The 21,333-nt window shown below is 42.1% G+C and overlaps 7 protein-coding genes across 7 annotated transcripts, besides 3 other annotated features; 3 read left to right on the forward strand and 4 right to left on the reverse strand.

The window, feature by feature from the left end:
- Positions 1-21,333: part of a sequence feature (contig 1.174 4404..26679(-1)) that runs on past the window's edge.
- Positions 3,087-3,135: a sequence feature (Short protein (ANIA_09417, CBF74300.1) was converted to a misc_feature.).
- Positions 3,248-3,255: a sequence feature (Short protein (ANIA_09417, CBF74300.1) was converted to a misc_feature.).
- ANIA_09416 (uncharacterized protein) lies at positions 4,083-5,144 on the reverse strand (the record flags this gene model as incomplete). The annotated part of the gene is made up of 3 exons (XM_863705.1): positions 4,083-4,645; positions 4,737-4,763; positions 4,883-5,144. 3 exons carry the CDS (start codon positions 5,142-5,144, stop codon positions 4,083-4,085), a joined length of 852 nt encoding a protein of 283 aa, XP_868798.1.
- Positions 5,471-6,706, reverse strand: ANIA_11662 (uncharacterized protein; the record flags this gene model as incomplete). Its single annotated transcript, XM_050611262.1, has 8 exons — positions 5,471-5,490; positions 5,612-5,627; positions 5,759-5,779; positions 5,840-5,847; positions 6,176-6,196; positions 6,333-6,382; positions 6,456-6,499; positions 6,602-6,706. 8 exons carry the CDS (start codon positions 6,704-6,706, stop codon positions 5,471-5,473), a joined length of 285 nt encoding a protein of 94 aa, XP_050467307.1.
- Positions 7,883-9,005, forward strand: ANIA_11224 (ribonuclease III; the record flags this gene model as incomplete). Its single annotated transcript, XM_050611263.1, has 2 exons — positions 7,883-7,960; positions 8,007-9,005. The coding sequence occupies exons 1-2, from the start codon at positions 7,892-7,894 to the stop codon at positions 9,003-9,005; spliced, it is 1,068 nt and encodes a 355-aa protein (XP_050467308.1). The 5' UTR covers positions 7,883-7,891.
- On the forward strand, positions 9,663-11,374 carry ANIA_11225 (uncharacterized protein; the record flags this gene model as incomplete). The annotated part of the gene is made up of 1 exon (XM_050611264.1): positions 9,663-11,374. The coding sequence occupies one exon, from the start codon at positions 9,663-9,665 to the stop codon at positions 11,229-11,231; it is 1,569 nt and encodes a 522-aa protein (XP_050467309.1). The 3' UTR covers positions 11,232-11,374.
- Positions 12,035-13,013, forward strand: ANIA_11226 (uncharacterized protein; the record flags this gene model as incomplete). Its single annotated transcript, XM_050611265.1, has 5 exons — positions 12,035-12,049; positions 12,096-12,162; positions 12,235-12,440; positions 12,488-12,738; positions 12,790-13,013. The coding sequence occupies 5 exons, from the start codon at positions 12,035-12,037 to the stop codon at positions 12,824-12,826; spliced, it is 576 nt and encodes a 191-aa protein (XP_050467310.1). The 3' UTR covers positions 12,827-13,013.
- On the reverse strand, positions 14,363-14,881 carry ANIA_09414 (uncharacterized protein; the record flags this gene model as incomplete). Its single annotated transcript, XM_863703.1, has 1 exon — positions 14,363-14,881. One exon carries the CDS (start codon positions 14,879-14,881, stop codon positions 14,363-14,365), a length of 519 nt encoding a protein of 172 aa, XP_868796.1.
- On the reverse strand, positions 17,617-20,593 carry ANIA_09413 (protein byrA; the record flags this gene model as incomplete). Its single annotated transcript, XM_863702.1, has 2 exons — positions 17,617-18,164; positions 18,244-20,593. The coding sequence occupies 2 exons, from the start codon at positions 20,591-20,593 to the stop codon at positions 17,617-17,619; spliced, it is 2,898 nt and encodes a 965-aa protein (XP_868795.1).

Raw genomic sequence — 21,333 nt, forward strand, 5'->3', positions numbered from 1 at the left:
ATTCAGTCCAGTCAGAGCCTCCTGCTAGTCTTATATAAGTAATATATATAAAAATAGTAGTACAAGATTCTTTTTATATAAGCCTAGCTACTCTCTAGAGGTTATAGTTAATTTTATATAGTTAATTATAATAGTTATTATATAAATCTTCTTACCTAATACTAACTATAATTTTTAGTAATATAATATTAATTACTATATCTAATAAGGCCTTTTTCTAGTTATTATCCTAATTAATTCCTCTAGTATTAAGAAGTTCTTTGTTAAATTTATTTAAGAATTCTTTAAAGTTATATCTTCTTTATTTTATTATATTTACTTATACAAGAGCCTTTTTTTATTAGTCAGGATTACTAAAGGCTTTATTTAATATTATAAAGAATTCTGCTTATAGTACAGGAGTCTTAGATTTCTAGTAAGCCAAGAGCTATAATAATATATACTAGCTAGCTTTTCTTCTTAGGTAGTTATAGATATAGTAAACTTATTCCTCCTTTATAAGATAGTAGATAGTATTAATTATAAACTTTATATAAAGATTATTTTAGAAAGAAGAGTAGTCTTTAAAATCTTTTCTAGTAAAAATTTAATATCTATATAATAAGAACAGAGGTAGCTTTATTTATAGGCAGTAGGTATTACAGATATAACTATAGTAGTAACTAGTAGATAGTTTCTTAGTTATAAGTTCTATACAGCCTATAATTCTATTTATAAGCTATTATTCTCTTCTTAGAGCTGTTATTTCTAAGTCTGTATCTCTATATAGAGCTCCTAGAGCTGCTATAGTAATAATATAATACTTTCTTCTTCTATTATTATATAAAAAGGTCTCTTTATACTATTATTAAGATTAGTAAGTGATTCCTAATATTAAGGGATATATTTAGATAGATCTTCCTATCTAGACATACTATATATATAAGAAGGAATTGCTAAAGAAGAAAGGAGAAAGAAGGATTATTATTGTAAGGAAGTCTTACAGTTGGCTCACCGCCTTCAGAACAGCGCAGGCCTTGGCCGAGTCACTAAGGTCTAAGGTCCTTGTATAGGCAAAGGACCCATAACAGCACAGAACCTGTACCGGCCCAGCATCAGGTTCAGTAAGCTTCTATAATATAAAATAAATATAGTATATTTATTATTACAAAAAAATTCCATAATAAGCCTTGCTTAGTAATTAATCTTTATTTTTTTTTTAATTTTTTTATCTTTCAAATTTACTGTTTATTTGATAAAGTTTTATAATAAATATTAATATTAGGAAGATAGTTAAGATTAGGATTGATATTAGTTATATAGTTTAGTAACTTTATTTTAGAACTATAATATTTTTTTTATCTAGGCTTATAACATATTTAAAATTATGCTAATTGAAAGGCTGAGTTTTTTAGAGCATTATACTAAAAAATATATATAATTAGTAATTTCTATAATTAAGATATAATCTTTATAAACTACTACTAAATAATCTAATTTTTATATTAAATAATATATCTTTCTTGATATCTAAACTAAGTATAAGAATTCGAACTTAGGCAATATATTTCTTATACTTATAAGTCCCTAGTATAGGATTATTACTAATCTTTATATTAATTAATTTTACTAATATTCTATATACTAATTATATTATTCTTTGTTATAATTTTAATAATACTAATAATTAGATAGTTATTCAAGGCCTCCTGGAAAGGTAATCTATCTAGAAGTTAGTAACTAGCTTATATCATTAATTAGGTTTAAACTGCCTAAATAGTCTAAAACTAATTATTAAAATAGATATCAACTACCCTGTTAAGCCAGCAATATCAGACTTTATATAACTAAGATATATATAAAAATTGGATATAACCATTAAAATTTAGAATAAAAATTAAGCTTACTAGCACTAGAACTTATATAATATTCAATTTAATATTAGAGCTTATATAATAGATATTCTAAATCTAGATCTAAATCTGGCCCTAGCTAACCCAACTAATTCATTTACTTCTTCAGATATAGCTAGGTAGAAGAAATACTTTAGATAAACTTTAATAATTTGGTATATTAAGCTAGATAAGAATTTTTTTTTACAGTTATATATATATCTTCAAATTAGCCATTCTTACTATAGATAGATTAATAAATATTAAGTCTATTTAGAAGTATAAAACTAAGATTAAAATTAAAGTTAGAAAAACCTGCTATATTATATTATATAAAATATATTAGAAATTTTATATTTATCTTTATAAAAATTATTCTTATAAAGATTTCAGTTATAGTCAAAAAAATATTGCCTAGCTGCTATATAAACAAGCTAAAGATATAGAATATTTATAAATATATTCAAGTTATATTATATTTATTATATTAATATAGTATAAATTATACTAAAATGTATATATACTACTTGGTATCTTAATATTTATTAATGTAAACTTTGCCCAAACATTTTAGAAAGATATATTAGACTAGGAAATTCATCTAACAAAATCACATTCTATTATATTTTCTTAAATATTAAGTAAATATTATATCTTTACTAGAATATTTAGGCTTACCTAGTTAATAACTTATAACTAAATATATTAATTAGGATAGGAGTTCTGGTTAGAGAAGACTTTATTTTCTATTCTAAAAAAAAATTCAAATATTATTTCTTACTGGAAGCTGATTTTCCTAGCTGATATCTTAAAAAAAAAATAAGAATATAAGGATTTTAATTATTATATAAAAATTGGGTACTATCAAGTCTTATTCTAGAAAATAAACACTAATTAAGTTAGTTATAAATAAACCTATTCAAAAAATAAGTATATCTTTAATCTAGGATCTCTATACCTAGTTTATTTAAAAAAAATAGAAATCAGGGATATCTACCTAGTGGATTATAAATTCTTTCTATTAAAATAGATAAACCAGTAGTTATAACTTATTATATTTATTTAGATACTATATTAGATTCTGAATATATTATTACTCTGCTATATAATACTTATAACGTGGTTGGTAAGCGAGCTGCGCATGTAAGCGAGCTGCGCACCCAACCACTTTTTTACATGCTGATGTGGTCATCTATCTTCCAACAGACAGCCACCATGCCCCGAGTTCATGTTAGTTCAAACCAAAATTGCTATAAGAAGGAAGGTCAGCTCCTACTAGCTATACAGGCTATAAAAAAAAAGGAGATTATATTAATATATAAGGCAGTATATTATTTTAATATATCTAAATTTATACTATATATATAACTATACAGGACTATAAATTATGCTAAATCTTATATAAATAGCTATAAATTAACTAAGATTAAAGAGGAAGTACTTAAGTAGTAAATTCTTTTTTTAGATCTATACAGAGCAGCTCCTATAAAAGCTTATATATAAGAAATAGCTAATATTCTGCTTATAAAGTATAGTTCTACCCTAATCCAGACTATTAGCCAGAAATAGGTATATAATTATATTTAATACTATCTAGAGCTTAAGTCTTGCTTGTTAAGGTAATATAACTACTAGTAAATAAAGTAAAAAAACCTAAAAATTATTTAAGTATAGTTTAATATTATATAAGCTATAATTAAATAATACAAGATCTTACTAGATAATATCTATAATTTTAATAAGACTAGCTTTGTATTAGGCCTTTATATATATTAGAAAATAATTACTAAGCTAGAATTATATAGCTAAAAATTAATTCTACAGCTAGGAAACTATAAATAAGTTACTATAATTAAATTAATTAGTACTTCTAGATAAGTACTTCTACTAATACTTATCTTTAAGAGTAAGTAGTATAACTAAGTATAGTTTATAGGCCTTCTAGCTGACTAGTAATTTAAAATTAGTATAAATAGATAAATAACTAATAAAATTAGTCTTTGCTAGCTTTAGAAGTAATTTATTTTATTAATAAAGTATTATATATATAGAAAATATTAACTTCTAGTTCTTAATAGCTATAGAAGCTATCTTATACTAGAGTTTAATTAAATCTACTCTGGTATACCCCGGTAAGAATGTTAGTCCGGTGGGCCTTACAAGGATATGACTCCTTTGGATTCTGCCGTTCGTATTAATGCTAATATCTTACTAATATTTTGTATGGCCACCCTCTGCCTCGATTACTGCCTGACATCTGGCTTGCATAGACCCAATAAGGCCTTCCAAAAAGTCTGTAGGGACTGCATCCCATGAAGCTCGTACAATTTCTTGTAGGGCATCATAAGATAGCTGGCGGTCATCTGGATATCTCTCTTGCATCCAGTCTTTCATCCAGTTCCATACCATCTCAATAGGGTTCAGATCAGGGGAGAAGGCAGGCCAACTAATAGGATAGATACTACGCTCATGAAGCTCTGCTATAGTATCTTTGCTGGCATGGCCAGGTGCTCCATCATGCATAAGACAAAGATAGTTACCTTGCTGTCGGTTCAGGCGAAGATAGCCGTCAATAATAGGCACAATTCGCTCACAGTAACTCTCTGCATTGATAGAGCCCCATTCTTTCTCCCAGAAAAGGCAAGGGCCTTTAGTATCTCCATAAAATGATCCCCAAAACATCCAACCATGCTTTTTGGGGGTAGACAAACAAATACAGGTCTCATCTAGCTCTTCTCCTGCTCTTCTAGTAACCCAGATTCTGGTATGGAAGCCTGGAGTAACCCAAGTCTCATCAGATCAAAGTATTCAATTCTATTGCTCAATTGTCCAATTCACATGCTCAAGGGCCCAGGCAAGACGTACACGCTTTGTATCGTCCGATAAAGGTGGCTTTTGAAGAGTTTTGCATCGGGAATAGCCTCGTTTTTTAAGTGCTCGAGCAAGTGCAGTTTCTCCGCAGGGAAGATTTAGTTCTTCAATAACTTGTTTATAAGATAGTCGGCGCGTACGTTGTGATGAAGAGATAAAGGTAATGATATTGTCTATATCCTCTTCTGATAGCTTCGGGCGCTGGCCAGGAGGCTTTCGAGGAGTAGATTGCTCATTCTGGCAGGTATATTGCACCTGACGATAGGTAAAACCAGCATCTCGTAGAGTCAAAATGCAAATCCGATCATCGCGACTTAGCCATCTAGAACTTTGGCTCCTTTCAGATATCTCAGTCACCTCCAAAGGCGCCTCTGGAGGGGTGCTAGGTCTGGGGATAGCCATATTAGCAATGCTCACCACCATGGATCTCAGGAGGATGGCGATATTGGAGGTTTTACTAGCTTCAAAACTAGGCTGAATTAAGAAAGCGGTGCTTTGAAGGCCTCACCGCTTCAGAGGAGTCATATCCTTGTAAGGCCCACCGGACTAACATTCTTACCGGGGTATACCAGAGTATATAGATTATAATATTATACTACTTTATATACTAGCATATTCCTCCTATTTTTTATAACTACTTAATATTAGATATTTTGCAGTTTTAAAGTGCTTGTATACTAGCTTAGTTAATCAGAAAATATAGCTTAGTATTAGCTATATTAATAAACTTAATTTCCTTGCAGCCTATCTATAAGCTTAAATTAATATATTTAAGCTAGATATAATTAGAAATAGTTTTTAAGTAGCAGGACTAGTACTATTAAATCCTAAACTAGTACTTTTAAAGCTTAGTATTTAGGCTTATATACTTATACCCCCTAGAAGCTATAGCAGCTAGGCAAGTATTTTTTACCTATATATACTAGTAAATATTAATAAGCTTTTAAAGCAAGCTTTTTTACTTAGAGATTTCTTAAATAGTACTTAAAAAATCTACTATGACTGTCCTATAATACCCTAAACCAGCTAATTAAAGGCTATTAAATTATAATATAAAAGAGTATACTATTAGAACAAGAGAATAGGGTACTATATACTAAAAATACTATACAAAGATAAAAGCAAGCTTATATATATAGATAGATAGCTTATAATAATAGTCTGTCTATATAAGAGGCTATAGAGCTTAAGGAAGCTTATAATACCTCTTTTTAGATAATACCTAGTCTATACAGGCTACTAGTAGAAGGTATATAAATACTAAAGGCACAGGTATTACCTATATATAGTACCTGCCATAGAATTAGGCATAGAAGAAATACTTATCCAAATAAATAATAATTAATATAAAGGTGTTGTGGTTGATTAAAAGGTCAAAATATAGGAAATCTGTATACAGGTGCGCAGCTCGCTTACATGCGCAGCTCGCTTACCAACCATGTTAAAGAATAAAACTAATTATAGTTAGTTTAGCAGCAGATATAATCTAACTATATTAGGACTAGTATTGCAAAATATGGATTTGTGGTGTGGGCTGTTCTAAATCTTGCAGTTTTTAGTGCTCCAAACCCGCGCGGGTTGATTTCTAACCCTGCAGGTTGTACCCAACCCGCACCGAGTACATCCCTAATATAGATGATCTATACTATATAAATTATTCTAAATCTTGCAGTTTTTAGTACTATATAAGTTATTTTTCTAGAATTTGCAAACCTGTGCAGATTGATTTCTAGTCCTGCACCAAGTACATCCCTATCCTGTATAATATATAATGGTTATAGTTATGGCATGTAACTGCCTGGTTTGTCTTGTATTGTATTCTTGCCTAATACGTTACGGGATGCTTCCATAACACGCACCGCGTAGCGTACGCGGCTATGGTCACGTAGCTCCCCATCCATCTCCAATTTCTGATCTGTCCTGTCCCGCTTTCTCTTCTTCTTGAGTGATTCCTTCTTGTACATATAGCACGAATAGATAGGAAGATCCGTCTAAATACGTCCCGTAACATAATGCTGTAGTAGAATAGCCTGTAACTGCCTGCCTTGTCTTGTATTCTGCTTTTGTCTAATATTGCTGCTTCTAGCAGGGTAATAATCTCTAGTTCTGGTGGCTTAACCATCAAGAACAACAATCATAGCTCATCAAGATTATCAATTTGTATTTTGTTTTACAAATTACTGTATTAGTACATAATTATCCTCGTCTAGTTATCCCTATAGGATTAGTTTTACTATTCTTAGATAGTACTATATAATCAAGATTAGGGATCTGATTGCTCTGTAAACGTAGGGGTTGAGAATTTTATATTAAAGGTAAAGAAATAAATACTGCACATGGCTTTGTATATAGATCAATAATAGTGGCGACATTAGTAGTATGATAGTGAAAATAAACAGGATTCAATAGCATCAGATATAGTATAGCATCAGATATAGTACAGGTTGAAACTAATGGGGCTGATTCATGTTTCGCTAGAACACTATTTCTTTTTCTTGGCTGATCTTGATTCTGGAGAGAAAGGATGATGTTAAATTCAGCCATTGATATGATGGGTAAGTTGACCATACCTGCAGCTGTTCGTTTTTTCTTTGGTCTTCCCTTTCCACGCAGTTTGGCACTGTATTATATATAAGCAAAATATACCTTACCACGGGCAGAGCAAAACTCACATCTGAATGGCCTCTTCTCTGTCGTCTTCGGCTTCATCAAAAGTCGTCAGACCCAGGGAGTTGCACGTCGTTCGCAAATCTCGAAATGAGACTGTTTTCTTAGGATACCATGCTGCCAGTGCTGGTCCTCGTAACCTTTGGCGTAGCACCTTATTCCCTAGCCGTAGCCTATCAGGGTTGAAGTTTTGTGAGAAGACCCGGCATTGGACCTGTTACAACGCCTGTAAACCAGAATTACAATGACATAAATTTGTTGAGAATGGTGTACCTTAGCCAATTCCAATAGCCGACTATACTGAGCGGCCATCATCCACGGGGTTCAAGAATTGTTGCTTCGTGAGCACCTGAGAGTCGAGATGTCCACTGGCTCCGACAACCAGAAAGCACAACGTCACGTGACAAGACTAGGATGCGGCACCATATTTGACGAAGATCTGGCGTTAAATGTTAATTGCAACCATTGTCAGAGATACGCCAATGGATAGAAAGCGTAAATCAATCTTTGCATCATCTCATGATGACAATGTAGCAAGAACAAGAGTGAAGGTCAATAACCTCTCGGAAGTTCATAACTAGCAGCTGACTGGATTAGAAACATCATGACTATAGTCCTATAAAAACTTCTTCGCAACAGCCCTTCCCAGACAGTGATTTACAAAATGACATACAAACAATATGCATGCTCGTTAACAAAATTACTACGGTTTCTGAGAGTCGAGGTGTCAAGCCCAGCTCGGAGATTTATGAAGCAGCTAAAAAATTCACCCTAGCCCTACAGAAGACGTCGCTTTTTGCCAATACGACCACAAACTTGAACGGCAATGATGCTGATGTATCTTCAAGGCCACTACCATGTCTTGCCAGACGTTTGCCACCATTACCCCCCATCAAAGACGACCGACTCGAACGAGCAGTTTTTACACATCCCGGCGTGGCCAAAGATTCGAGAACAACTTATGATAGGCTTGAAATCTTAGGTGATGCGTATATAGAGCTTATCTCCACCAAACTCATATGGAACAAATTCCAGCACATACCATCTGGTCGCATTTCTCAAATTAGGGAACTTCTGGTGAAGAATGAGACACTGGCTGAATACGCCACCCAGTACGGCATTGACAAAAAAGCCTCAGTTCCAGCTGAGCTTTACAATCAGCCAAAGAGATGGATTAAGACGAAAGGGGACATCTTCGAAGCCTACGTTGCTGCTGTTATTTTGTCTCATCCCGATGGCTACTCCGTTGCTGAAACGTGGCTTTCTGAGCTTTGGTCGCCGAAACTGGATAGCTTCGAAGGATCAGTTTCAACTTTCCAGGCCAAGGAGGCACTTGCAAAGAAAATCAACGGGAGAGGCGCCAAACTGAGGTATATTGACGAAAAGGAATCAGTTCAGCATCAGGGAGGAACGCAAACTTTTTTTATTGGCGTATATTTTACAGGTTGGGGCTGGAACAATAAGCATCTCGGTTCTGGACAAGGGTCAAATAAAACGATTGCCGGAGACAGGGCAGCTCAACAAGCCTTGGAGAATACCGAGTTAATCCAGGAAATTGTCGCGTCCAGACCAACGCATGGAACAGGAACGTCATAGAACTTGGGCTTGCGGTCGTTCGATTATCCACTTGTATCAGCTCATTTTCCTTTGCGGAAAGAACATAATGACCAGGGGGCCTAGGTTCACGTTAGTAGTCAAGATCGGTTGGGCCAAGGAGCAGCTAAATATATCTCGACACTTTTTACTTGTGAGGTGGAATGTGGCACTAGTAGTACCGCCGCATGAGTGCTCTGGTCGTTTACAAATAATTCTTCAGCAGAAAGCCATAAACATTAGTTGATATGTTTTCAAGCGTTATAACCAACCCATGAAATGTATAGAAGACATCTCTAAACATCTTGTCTGGACTGAGGTCTAATCAGACTTGGGCATAGATGATTCAGCATGTGGCACAGCCGTTCCGGTTCTCACTTTCACAAGTTCTCAGATGCAGACGGCTTTGCAAAAGTAGTCAACACCTACCTACCCAGGAATGCACAGGCAATCTCATCTTTCGCTACAATTCAATTACGCTGCTGGTAATAGATAACCGCCAATACAGAAGTGACACAGTCTTTCTGGTGTCTTGATTCTGACACATGAAAAGATGGACTGGGATCGTGCCAGAAGGTTTGTTCTTCCTTGCCCTCTTGCAAAACTCATGCCACTACGCGTTTCCATTTACTGAGCGTGTGCCTTTTCCCTCCAGATTTGATGACCATCGTGGTGGAGAGAGCTATCGGCCTGGGAGTTCTCGAGGTTATAGCCGTCGCAGCGAGGTCACCTCCACGAATGCGCTCACCTCCAAGTCGTTTTGTCGCCGATACCTGGGCACCATCTCCAGGTCGGCCATACACCCGCCCCAGGAGCCGCTCACCCCCCCTATACAGACGCCGTTCAAGAAGCCCACCCCCGTACAACAGAGCCGTTGGTGTCGTTTCATACACGAAAACATACGCCTCTCGGAAGTTCTCGCCTCGTCGAGATGTGAGAGCGAGATCTCCTGTATCGTCATCGAGGCGGCCAAGATCGCCTTTTAGAGAAGATCGAGCTCGCGACAGCACTTGGAGCCATAACACCTCGACCTCGAGGCAGCCAGGAGACTCTTCTGGCCGCGATTACGGGTATTATAGAGCAAACCGCCGCCCACCTTCCGCTGGCCGGCATACGAGACCTGGTTCACCTCCGAGGAATGGATTATCATTTGATGACGACCAGTGTCCAGCTCCTCGCGCTCGGAGTCCTTTCACAAATGGGCGCAGAGATACCACCGCTGACCGCTATCATGGACAGAGACGACGGTCTCAATCCTCGAATGGCACATTCGCCAAACGCCCCTCTGCGCCTGGATCTATGTCTAACTCAAGGCGGTCATCACCCTTTGATGATAGGAATAATAGCATAAGAAGCAATAGAAGTCGATCGCCGCATACCAGTTATACCCCAGGTCGTCGCCGTTCCAGGGAGAGAGAGACATCGACGAGCCGGGATCATCATGCGTCGGCGGCTAAAAGCACGATCGAAACGCCGGAAGCCAGACTTAAATCACCTGGCTCAGAGAGGATGATTACGGAAACGTCCTCTTTCTCGACTAATGCCGAAACCCCCCAGACATCCGAGCAACTTGGCAGGACAACCCTCACTAGAACGTCGTATCCTAGCAATGCCCCGAGCCAGCCGAGGGCATTCAGCAACAATCGCAACCGCAAGTCGCCCTCACCGCCGGGTCCACCACATGGTCCTAAGACCCTTCCATCTCACCCTCGTTCGTCGAATATCTCCCTTTTGTCTGCCCCGACACGGCCTCGTGGAAGCTCGAATTTCAAAGACAGCGGCTGGGCAGGCCCCTCAATGCGCCGTGGGCCTGCACCTTCTGGGCCGCATGGAATGCCTATTGTGGCCCGAAATAATCATTTATCAGCTTCTGGGACTGAGTTACAGCGCTCTCGCTCCTGTCGTCCTAATAGCGTCCCAGGGACCTCTCCGAACACGCCGAGACACGCCAAATATCTTGTTGGTCTCAATACGATTGTACCTGGAGGTAAGCTCGCACCAACCGAGCTCGACAGTATAACAGAGAAACGCCTCTCCCAGCTTGACGCAGATAAGGATCGACTTTTCAATCAAATTGCAGAGAGCCAAAAGCTGAAGCGTGCCGGCTTACGGGACTGGGATAAGTTAGATAGGGAAAGTTCAATCTGCGCTTTGAAAAGCGAATTGGCTGAAGGTCATTTACAATGTATCACTGATGCTGAAGGTATATTTGGCAGGGCATTGTTTTGATAGTCCGTGCTAGCCTGGCTCAATTGTACTGTGGCCGTTCATGAGCGTCCATCTACTGCTTTCATGTTCTTGACTTGGCGCAGATATCATGTTGATTGCAAGCCATAGTACTCGAAAATAACCCCTATCATACCATCCTGCTACAGTCCTGCAGCTTGAAGCAGATAACATGCGCCTACGCAAGAGAGCTTGAGTATAGATCTTGTGTATAGGGGCTATACGATCCAGTGGTATTCTGTATAGACGTCTGGCTAACCAATCGTGAGTTCACAAATTTAGTAGACAAATACAACTTGAACAAGTAATATTGCATCCATCTAGCAGTGCGCTTGAGACGAGCCTCAATTCTGTTTGTCTGGTGTACGTACCTACTCCGTACAGTTATGTCGTAGGTCTCAGACAAGACGCGTTACATCAAATGTGGGGCGCACCCGCTTGCGCCGCGCTCGTGTATCTTCCTTCAGGCTTCGTGTCAACATTTTTTGTAATGTCATTACCCATTATTCGCTTTGCGACCAGATGAGGACGAACTTCTTGTTCATGGAACTGAATGATTGATTAATCTCAAAAGTACGGAAACAAGCCATTTAGATACCACCATTCGACTGGATTCTGTCATTCAATCGCTTATATCTACTCTTGCGCACTGTATCTGTTATCATCAAAAGTGAATCTTATAGCACAATGAATATCTTCAGACTACTCGGTGAGCGTGTGCCCCTGATAGTTCATTGACAACATGGCCTAATCATGTAATAGCCGATTTCTCCCATCTCGCCTCAATATTCGTCCTCTTACACAAGATGAAGTCTTCAAGCGTGCGTCCGCCGGCAATTTGCTACTGATAGACTAACTCAAGGTTAGAGCTGCTCTGGGCTGTCTTTCAAGTCACAGGTCTTGTATCTGATAGTTTTTGTGACTCGCTATCTTGGTAGGTCTCAGGGCATCTCGTCCGATGCTTCTCGATGCCATTGTTACTTTAGTTGACGCGAGATGACGCTAGATTTGTTCTGGGCGTTCACGGACTCGTTATACAATACGACCTTTAAGATTTTATTCATCGGCTCCTCTGGTTATATCATCTATCTTATGCTCCACGATTATCGACCTACACACGACCCGAACCTTGACACGTTCAAAGTGCAGTACCTACTTGCTGCTAGCGCAATACTCGCTCTTATTTTCCCTCATGATTATAGCATCTCGGAGGTCAGTTCATTTCGTCTAGTAATCGGCCTTTTCTTGACAGACTACAGATTCTCTGGACTTTCTCGATTTGGCTCGAGTCTGTGGCTATCCTACCTCAGCTTTTTATGCTCCAACGTACCGGTGAAGCAGATACCATAACCACCCATTATCTGTTCGCGTTGGGTCTCTATAGGGCGCTCTATATCCCAAACTGGATTTATCGGTACTTTGCAGAAAACCACTTTCAAGCAGTTCCAGTCTTGGCAGGGATTATTCAAACTCTTCTGTATTCCGATTTCTTTTACATCTATTACACCAAGTAAGTTGCCCATCTGTGTGTGCTCTAGATAGATCGGTAACGTGTCAGCAGGGTAATGAAAGGCAAGAAATTCTCTCTGCCCGTCTGAACCATATCTTGTTGCCTTAACTGGCCCAAGCTCAGCCTTAGTTCGCCGAGAAACATTATATCCGTATGCTGCCTAGGGTTTCATATTCGCTTGGCAACCATCGCAGGGATTGAAAACCGCAGTATCTGCCTCCGAGGAATATACCCCTGGTCAGTTGAGAACTTCGCTCCAAGTTCCTGGTTACATGTACTATATGATGCAACTACAATCAATCTGAAATTTTTGACTATTGTCATCTACTGTTAAACTAGAGCCACCGGTACATTGAAGATGGCATGTGAGTAAATCCTGCATAGCACAGGGGACTTAGGTTGCTAGAATCTGAACAATGTGGCACCTTTGCTGATTAGTGTTTCTTGAAGTCTTGATGATACTGCAAACGGCTAGAACGATAGTAGGAGGAATAACAAGAGCATATTATTTGAGAAATGTAAGTCAGAATCCAGTTTCGCTACGTTGTTTCCGATCCCGCAAACTCAGTATGGAATACATTCCATCATTGCTCTGACTCCGCGATTACCCTCCCTAATTTTGTTGACGATAACGCACTCATTGAGACAAAGCTAGCAGGAGAAATCTCGATGGTTGGATGGCCCATGTGCACCAGAATACCCGGGACCATAGTTGACATGAAGCGAGGGCACTGGGATGTCAGCGTGAAATGAATCCAAGGTTGTCGAAACCGGACCCGGAAGATGACTCAAAACTCCGCTGTTGACTGATCGTACATTTCCGATACCCAAGCTCGTGTGTCTTTGCAGTTTGCGTGCTGAATCTACCCAATTGTTCTGCTGCTGAAAGTACTCTAGTTGGGGCCTGTCTAAGCAAGTCGATCCTGCAATAGCTGCTGATTGGCGCCTGGATATGGGTGGAGATGGAAGCTTTGGAGATCGGGAAGATAGTTCGAGGGGCGGCGAGCCTCTTCTCGAGTTAGGAGGTGTTAAGCGAGTGCCGCCCCGGCGGACTTGACAGGTCGGGCATATCTTCACGAAACGTGATATAAGCTCTTTGGGAACCCTTCCGAGAATCAGTCAAGCACTCACGCAGTTATGGGAGTTTGTATCAGCCACGTACCATGAGTATATCTGTCGTACCTGAGCAGATGTTTTATCTCGACCACCGTGTTGGCACTGCTGATGCGCCTTCGTGAGGATTTTGAAAAGTTTTTCCCTGATAGCGACTGGCTTTCCTTCATGACAGATCATTCGCCTGCACTGATGAGTGACACCTTCCTATTAGCTGTGGTCTTTTGACTGCAGACAGGTGTGGCTTACGGACATCTGAGGTATTCCCCCCAACTGTTTGAAGCTTGAACATTTTTTTGACCCAAAACCTAAACTGCCCTTTAGCTTCTCATATGGTCCATGCCAATGACAGATGAAATATCTCGGTTTAGAATGGGGTACTTCATACCGAAACTGGGCCGATTCAATGGCTGTGTCCTTAGGGTCTATCAAGACTGTTCTTATGTTTCGCGCTCTCTTGGCGTGGATTAATGCCTTATCTTGTTTTTTCACAGATAAATCGTCAACGTAACTATGAAAAACTCAGTGTGAGCTCAAAACCTGCTATGGAGAGGATAGGGGTAGGGCAGAGAAGGGAGAATTTATACCTCTTGACCAACCTATCGAACTCTTTGACATCCGGAAAGCCTTCTAGCGGAGGAATTATCGGCTCTGAAAGCATGGTATCTTCGTTCCTAGAGTCCTGGCTCTCAAGCTCGGTCTCTGTCAATGCTTCATGAAGAGGAAGGTAGGCTGGCCCCTGGAGATAACGGTGCTGCGGCATGCATTGTGCAGGCGGGAGATGCAGGGTTGTGTGGTCAGGAACCGGCGCCATCGATGCGCCATGAGAATGATGGGGCGACATGTTTGAATGGTTATAGGGCAAGCTGAAATGCTGCGCATATGAAGTGAAATGATGTTGGGGGAAATGGTAGGAGCCTGCTTCGAAATCATGACCCTCGCCATGACCACCTGGGATAGGCAGGGATAAGTGCGGGTTGATGAAGTAGCCTTCCTGTCCGTCATTGCTGCGCCTATGAAAACTGCTCATGGTCGTGTTCTTTGAAGTTGTTTTGATATATCCGGAAGTCTTCTGATACGGTTGGTTTGACGTTGACAGAGTGGTATAGTGAGCCTTTTCAGAACGGCAGCGATCTCCAGGCTTGTTTGGCCCCTCCCCCCAGTACAGTTATAGGCTGGGGGATAATGACGGCGACTGGCTGGTTAATTTGAAGAGATGTGCGGTACGCGAACGTCTCTGGTGATTGTGACTTGGCGCTGGTGTGGTGTGAGAGTTTGGGGTTATAAGGACTATTAACCCAACCCTGGCGGCAGCTAGAGACGACTTGGTATGAAGAAAACAAAATCCAAGAACAGATGGGAACTTTTCTGTCCTTCAATGCAGAGCCCGAGCTACAAAGGAGCGGATATAGAGTTGAATTTAAACGGGGTATATGCCCCATGTCACAGTCTACAAGTTCCTTTGCCTTCATGTTCTCTTCCCCGTCCACCTTTCTTTTCCATTTTTTTTTTTTAGAAAAACTATGCATATTCAGTAGGCACGGAGTGCCCCGAGTAGTGATGCGAGGTAACAATCAATCAAGTATCAGGTAACAGTGAGAGTGCAGAGGCAAAAGGAATTCCTGGGTTAGGGGCGGGCTAGTACTCACTTGCTGCTGCTGGCAAATGGGACAAATAATTGGGGAACAGGGAGGAGGGGCCTGCGAATGACTGGCAGGAAAATAATGAGAAGGGTATTGAATAGACTACTAGCAAACAGGATTCTTGATAGGAGGCAACAGAAACGACGCCGTAGTCTGTGTGTAGCGCACTCTGCAAATAGAGAAAATACAGCAGCTAAAGCAAGCTGCATTGAAGGCGCAACTCAAGGCAGAAGGAGCCAAGGATGAGAAAAATGACCAGGATCAAGCATCCCGGGCAACAATGTTGGTCGAGGAGGGCGCTTAACAAGACAGGCTCATCAAAGAGCAAGTAATGATTGATATAGTTCATACCTTGCGCAGTGAAGATAGCCCTAAACGACGGACAGGCTAGCTCCGAGTCGGTCTCCACTGAGGTTCAGCCTATTCGGATTCTGGCTCGTTCTCAATACCTAGTCACTAAGATGGCATAAACGGCTTACTAGACCCTATGGAACATAGAAGCACCTCCCCATGAATATCGTGGAGACTAACTCCAAGGCGTTCAGTGCTAATCAACCCGGGAAGATCCTGGTAGCAGTACATGAATCTTAGACCAGGGTTCCCTACCCCAACCCGATGCAGCAAATCACCCTATTAGCTATTCCAATTCCCCTTGGGACCTAGCGCAATAGTTCTCAATCATTGATGCGCCTGGCTTCGTTGCTTCTTCTCGTGCCACACTAGCTTACCTGACCTTCATTCTGCTGCTAGCGATATTGACTGAAACGCACGCTTCCGAAGCGGGGGCTACTTATTCGGTTCCGGCCCCAAAACCAATAATGACTGGGAGAGAGCTCGAATTGGGACCCCATCCCAAGTCATGTTGCCTATCACCCATTCTAGGATTGATGGTGCTGCACAGTTTTGTCTCATTTAGCCACCTGCGACGGATCCTCAATATTATCGGATCGTGGTGGTCATGTTGATGGCCGAAGTTCTGGGTTAAGAGAACTTTCCCAGCGTCATCATAGGTTCTTGAACCATGGGTGTGCTGGCAACCAGTGCATTAGACATGATGATTGGTTCAACGTGGTGTGACTTGCATACCTACAGGTAATGTCAGCAGCTTTGACCTAGCAGGTTCATATTTTGAGAATGTACTAACGAATGGGACAATTTTCAAGCCCATTTTGCTGCGTACTACGCTCAGACACTGACAGCCTGTTACAGCTAGGATGCCCTCCTACTACTCGTCCCAGGTAACTCGGAATACCCGGCCGTGGCAAGGACGAAGCAAGGACACTGCTGATGGACCGGGATAATAAGTTGTGCATAACGCTGTACGTGACTAGTCAAGCACCCGGACCGCCAAAAAAGAACGGCCTACCAGTAGGATAGCGCTTTAATGGATATCGAGGAGCTACCAAAACTCCAGAAGTTGTGACATCAAACCTTAGCAGACGCAGGCCTTCAACGACATGCTGCTGGATTAAGGCCTCTCACACTACCCAGGGTCAAGGAACGTAGACAGGCAGAAACAGGCAAATTGAAGGGTACTCGCATCATCTTTAGCGAGGGGTAATGACCTCTCGTCCAGCCGCCATAAGACTAGATTCTGAGGAGTTTGTCTTCTGAATTAATGAATCATTTTACTGTACTCTTTAGACTCTGATTGCGTATAGACATTGTACCCTACCTCACTCTCACTGCTCGCATCTTCGCAGAAGGATGAGGTCCGCATCCTTGCGCTTGGTTTTACGCGCCTGAAGAGTCATAAAACCATGGTGTTGTGGCAGGATGGTACCCTAAGGCCAGCGCTAGAATTGGCTTCGAAATATAAAGCCATAGTACCCCGGGGAGGAGTAACTGGATCACGACTGATTGAGCTTCATAATAATCTCTATTTCCATCAGCTCAAGTAAAAAATGTATCCACTAAAACTAGGTAATATAGGCATAAAGCGACGATAGTTGTTTTGGCGGGCAGTGCAAACGCAATAGTCAAACTCCTCGCCACGCACTATTAGAGTCCGGTAATATTGATGTATAGGAGAAGCTCAGGAAAGTCGTGGGTATCATCATTATTGTCTCATTTCATCTTACCTCAGGTCTTCGGGCGAAGTGGAAGCAATCAGGCCTAACAATCATGCATTGCTGAGCTCTTGAGCCCCAAGCGTGCTGTTAGATCGTACCAAATCCCGGATAGCCCACCTCCAGCTGCTTCCGGAGCCAGCAGGGTTATGGTTCATCCACTTGTTGACCTTGCGTCTCCATTTTTCTTCTTCCGTATGCTGGCGTTTAATAAACTCTGGGCCCACGTCAAACTCCTCTGTTATGGGCCACTCGTCAGAAGAATCCTCGCCGCTTCGATCGTCTCCGCTAACTGCTGGACCGAAGTCCTCTGGGGCTCCTGCTGCTCTTTTATTGGAGACGCCCGCCTCCTCTAGATCGGCGAAGTTCGAGAATACATCATCTTCATCTTCGACTGCAAGAACTCCATCCAAGCCCGGCTGGCACGGCGCTAACTTGAGCCAGCACATGCGTTGCGGATCAAACACCATTCCGCCAACCACTTGCACGTTTTGCATAGCCCCCACATTGGTAATTAGGGCGGGCGATGGTTTAGGCGACTTGGGCGTGGCGCTGTCGAAGCCTTGAACCAATTTCTCATTCCCTTCCCAACGGAAAGTATCTGGATTGTAATGCATACCGTTCACGGCTCAATGAAAGTCAGTGCCAGATTCCTGCATTTTCATTGAGAAAGTACTTACATTTTCGTTCCTGTACCCCCGCACCAATCGGTTTTATTAGCTGCGGTCTAGATCCAGATGACGAGCCCAGTCTCCCCTTCTTGCTTCTTACTGATCCCGTGGTTGACGGCATTCGTGAGATATTCTGGGGTTTCCAGTTTGAGCTAAGAGGGGTGAGAGGATTGTTTTCCCGTGTCTTCGAAATGGAGGACATAGAGGCGATGCGCTGTTCCCTAGCATTCCTTGATGCATTGGTATCTCGCGCAAATCTGGGGATAGATGCTTGCTGTTGAAGTGGGTTATTTGTAGTCAACATCTGTTGAGGTGAATCCGGCTTTGAAGGTCCGGATTGACTTATGCTCAGTCTATTTTTCAAGGATCGCGGTGCCCCACGGCCACTGGGTTGTTTTACAAACTTGCTCTCCATTGCGGTAGATGTAGGTAAGTCGTCGAAAGAGGCTAGTTCAGACCCGTCACCATAATTTCGGCGACGTGCTGGTCGGGTGAGGGTCCTTTTGGGGGTTGTGCTTAATGTTTCTGAAGTTACGCCTGAGCCATCTTGACGGCTGGTTCGCGGCAATCGAGTAACGGTACCTTGGGAGCTGATAGCATCGCTGGCACCGTCAGAGCTCCGGCGTGAATATCGGTAGCTTTTCACGCTGACGTGGTGAGACTGTCTTTCTGAGGCTCCGGCAGGTAAGAAAGGCGTCTGGGCTTTACGAGTTGATAACTTCCCATCCAGTCCAGCGCGGTCAGTGGCAGCCCAGGTGCCGGTATTAAGCCAGTTCAAGCCACTTTGCCCAGGGGGGCATGCGAATGAAGTGCTACTTGTCGTATGCGGTGCGTTGCGCATTGATGGCATTGATCGTTTCGTTTTTAAAAGTTGCTTCCCAGGAGCATGCTCCCCTGCTAGGGCTTCTTTTGAGACCCGGCTACCCACTGAACGTCGGGTTGGTGTAAACTGAATTGATGACCCCTGTGATGACCCAGCTATTGGAAGACTAGACACGGAGGAGTGAGAGACATGGCCTGGTCGGCGTGGAGATGTGCGGAACTTTGATAAGGGAGCACCGCTCTCAGAGACCGTTTCCAGATGGGTTGAGCGAGTTCGGTCGTGTCCAGAAAGGCGAGGTATACGAGTTTTTGGCGATACAGCGGCGTTCGTAAATGTCAGGGTCGTCGCAGAACGCCGCGCCGGGCTTCCAAGAGGCTCTGTCTTGTATTTGATATTTGGATTTATTGAGGGTCTCCTAGCGCTGAAGAGGTCACCACTATTAATATCCAGACCAGAGAAAAAGTCGTCGCTGCGAAGTTGTTCTTGGCGTCTACCTTCGGGCACACGATAGGGTGTGTCCGGAAAGTTATGCTTCTCAAGCTGAGTTAGACGTCCCCCTAGGTTCAAAGGCCCTTCCGGAATCACAAGGCCGTCGAGCCCTTCATCATCGCTTTCACCTGTCAAATAACTTGATGCGCTCGGGCTTACAACTGAGATTGATGAGCTTGGATTCGAGCGATGATCCCGCGTAGTACCCCCAAATCGTACACCAATGCTACCCTCGGACCAATCGATGTCAATATCGTCAGGAGCTGGGCTTAACACGCTTGCAGACGGATTGCGCAGCTGCAGGGAATCGTTCGCCGGCAGCTCAAAATCATTTTCAAAGTTCTCTGCTGAAGCAGTTTCTTTGCTGAAATCCAAATTGCTGATAATCCTCGGTATCTGCGAAGGAACTTGCTTAGCAGCTTTGATAGTTGGGATGTCTTCAGTGTCATCGACGTCGATGCTTGTTGAATAGTCACCCGGAATTGCGTGCATGGGTAGTTGCGGCGTCACATCGTTTTTTAGGAAGGGAGGGCCGTTTACAGCGTCTGGAGAAGTAGAGCCAAGATGCAGAAGCGCCTCAGGAAGAGATGTTTCGTGGAACCGTTTCAACTCTAGAGCAACACTGGGGCTGGGCAGCTCCAAATCGTCAGACCAATCATCAATGAACTCTCGCTTTGTCTTTTTCCTCCCAAGGCGTTTAATTGTACCTCCGACGAGAGCTGCGCGAGGGATGTTCACCGGCAAAGGAATCCCTGCATTTTGGACAGAAGTTATAGCTTCTTCATTCACAAACTCATCTTCATCAAGAAGCTGAATTTGCCAGTCCTCGTCTCCGCCTGTGGTGGAATCGAGATCAGAGCGAGCAGAGCGACGCGAAGAAATCGAATCGCGATGTCCAGATCGGCGGACAGAGGAATTGGTTACAGATGTAGTGCTTGACGCAGCACGGAGGTGGATGTCCTCGTAACATTGTAGTTCATCATCGTCGTCCCAACACTCAATTGACCCCTCACTATTTGGGCGCACATCGACGGTGGATGGCGCCATGATTGCTCGCTTGTCGGCACTGCCGTTCTCATAAGAAAAGTATACTCGAAGTTGGGGGGATCTAGGTTATCTGCCTCAAATGCTTGGGTACTCGTAGGGGGCGTCGGTAAAGATAGAACGTCATGCCGTGCTGCTGTTGCGTACTTTGTACTTTGGGTTTTGCAAGATCGAAATTCCAGCAAGGAGTGCGTACAAATTCACTGAACAGTAAAATCGGGCGGTTTGCTTGTCGTTGATTTGTGTCCTATATTGTACAGTCGGTACGTGAGTTCAGGGTTGAGCTGCCTCCAAGAGGTATCACCGAAGGTCGAAAGGATGGTATGTCACTGAACGTAATGCCAAGTTCACAACATGAAGACTCTAGAAGCACGATATGAGATGTCCGGAAGTTTGAGAAAAGCCATGTATTTGTGCTGCGATAGCGGTGGCTGGTGGAATTCCCTCGAGAGGGAGAAAGCACTATAAATGCCAATTATGCCAGCATCCACAGAAGGTCCTTTAAAACCATGCTCGTATCGTCAAATCAGCGAAACTAGAGAGGTCAACCGGCACGGAAACGGGGAAAATGTGTCTGAGTAACGAGGTGTGAGGCAAGGGAGACTGAATGAAGTGTGGATTGGCCGCTGCGGAGTTGCGGCGGCACTTCTTCCACTAGCTCTATACTAGTTCTATACTAGGCGCTGGTTGCTCGGAAGTCCGATATATCAAAGAAACAGACTATAGGGACGAGGCCAGAAATG

The sequence above is a fragment of the Aspergillus nidulans genome, chromosome II, assembly GCF_000011425.1.
Source record: "Aspergillus nidulans FGSC A4 chromosome II".
Taxonomy (NCBI): domain Eukaryota; kingdom Fungi; phylum Ascomycota; class Eurotiomycetes; order Eurotiales; family Aspergillaceae; genus Aspergillus; species Aspergillus nidulans.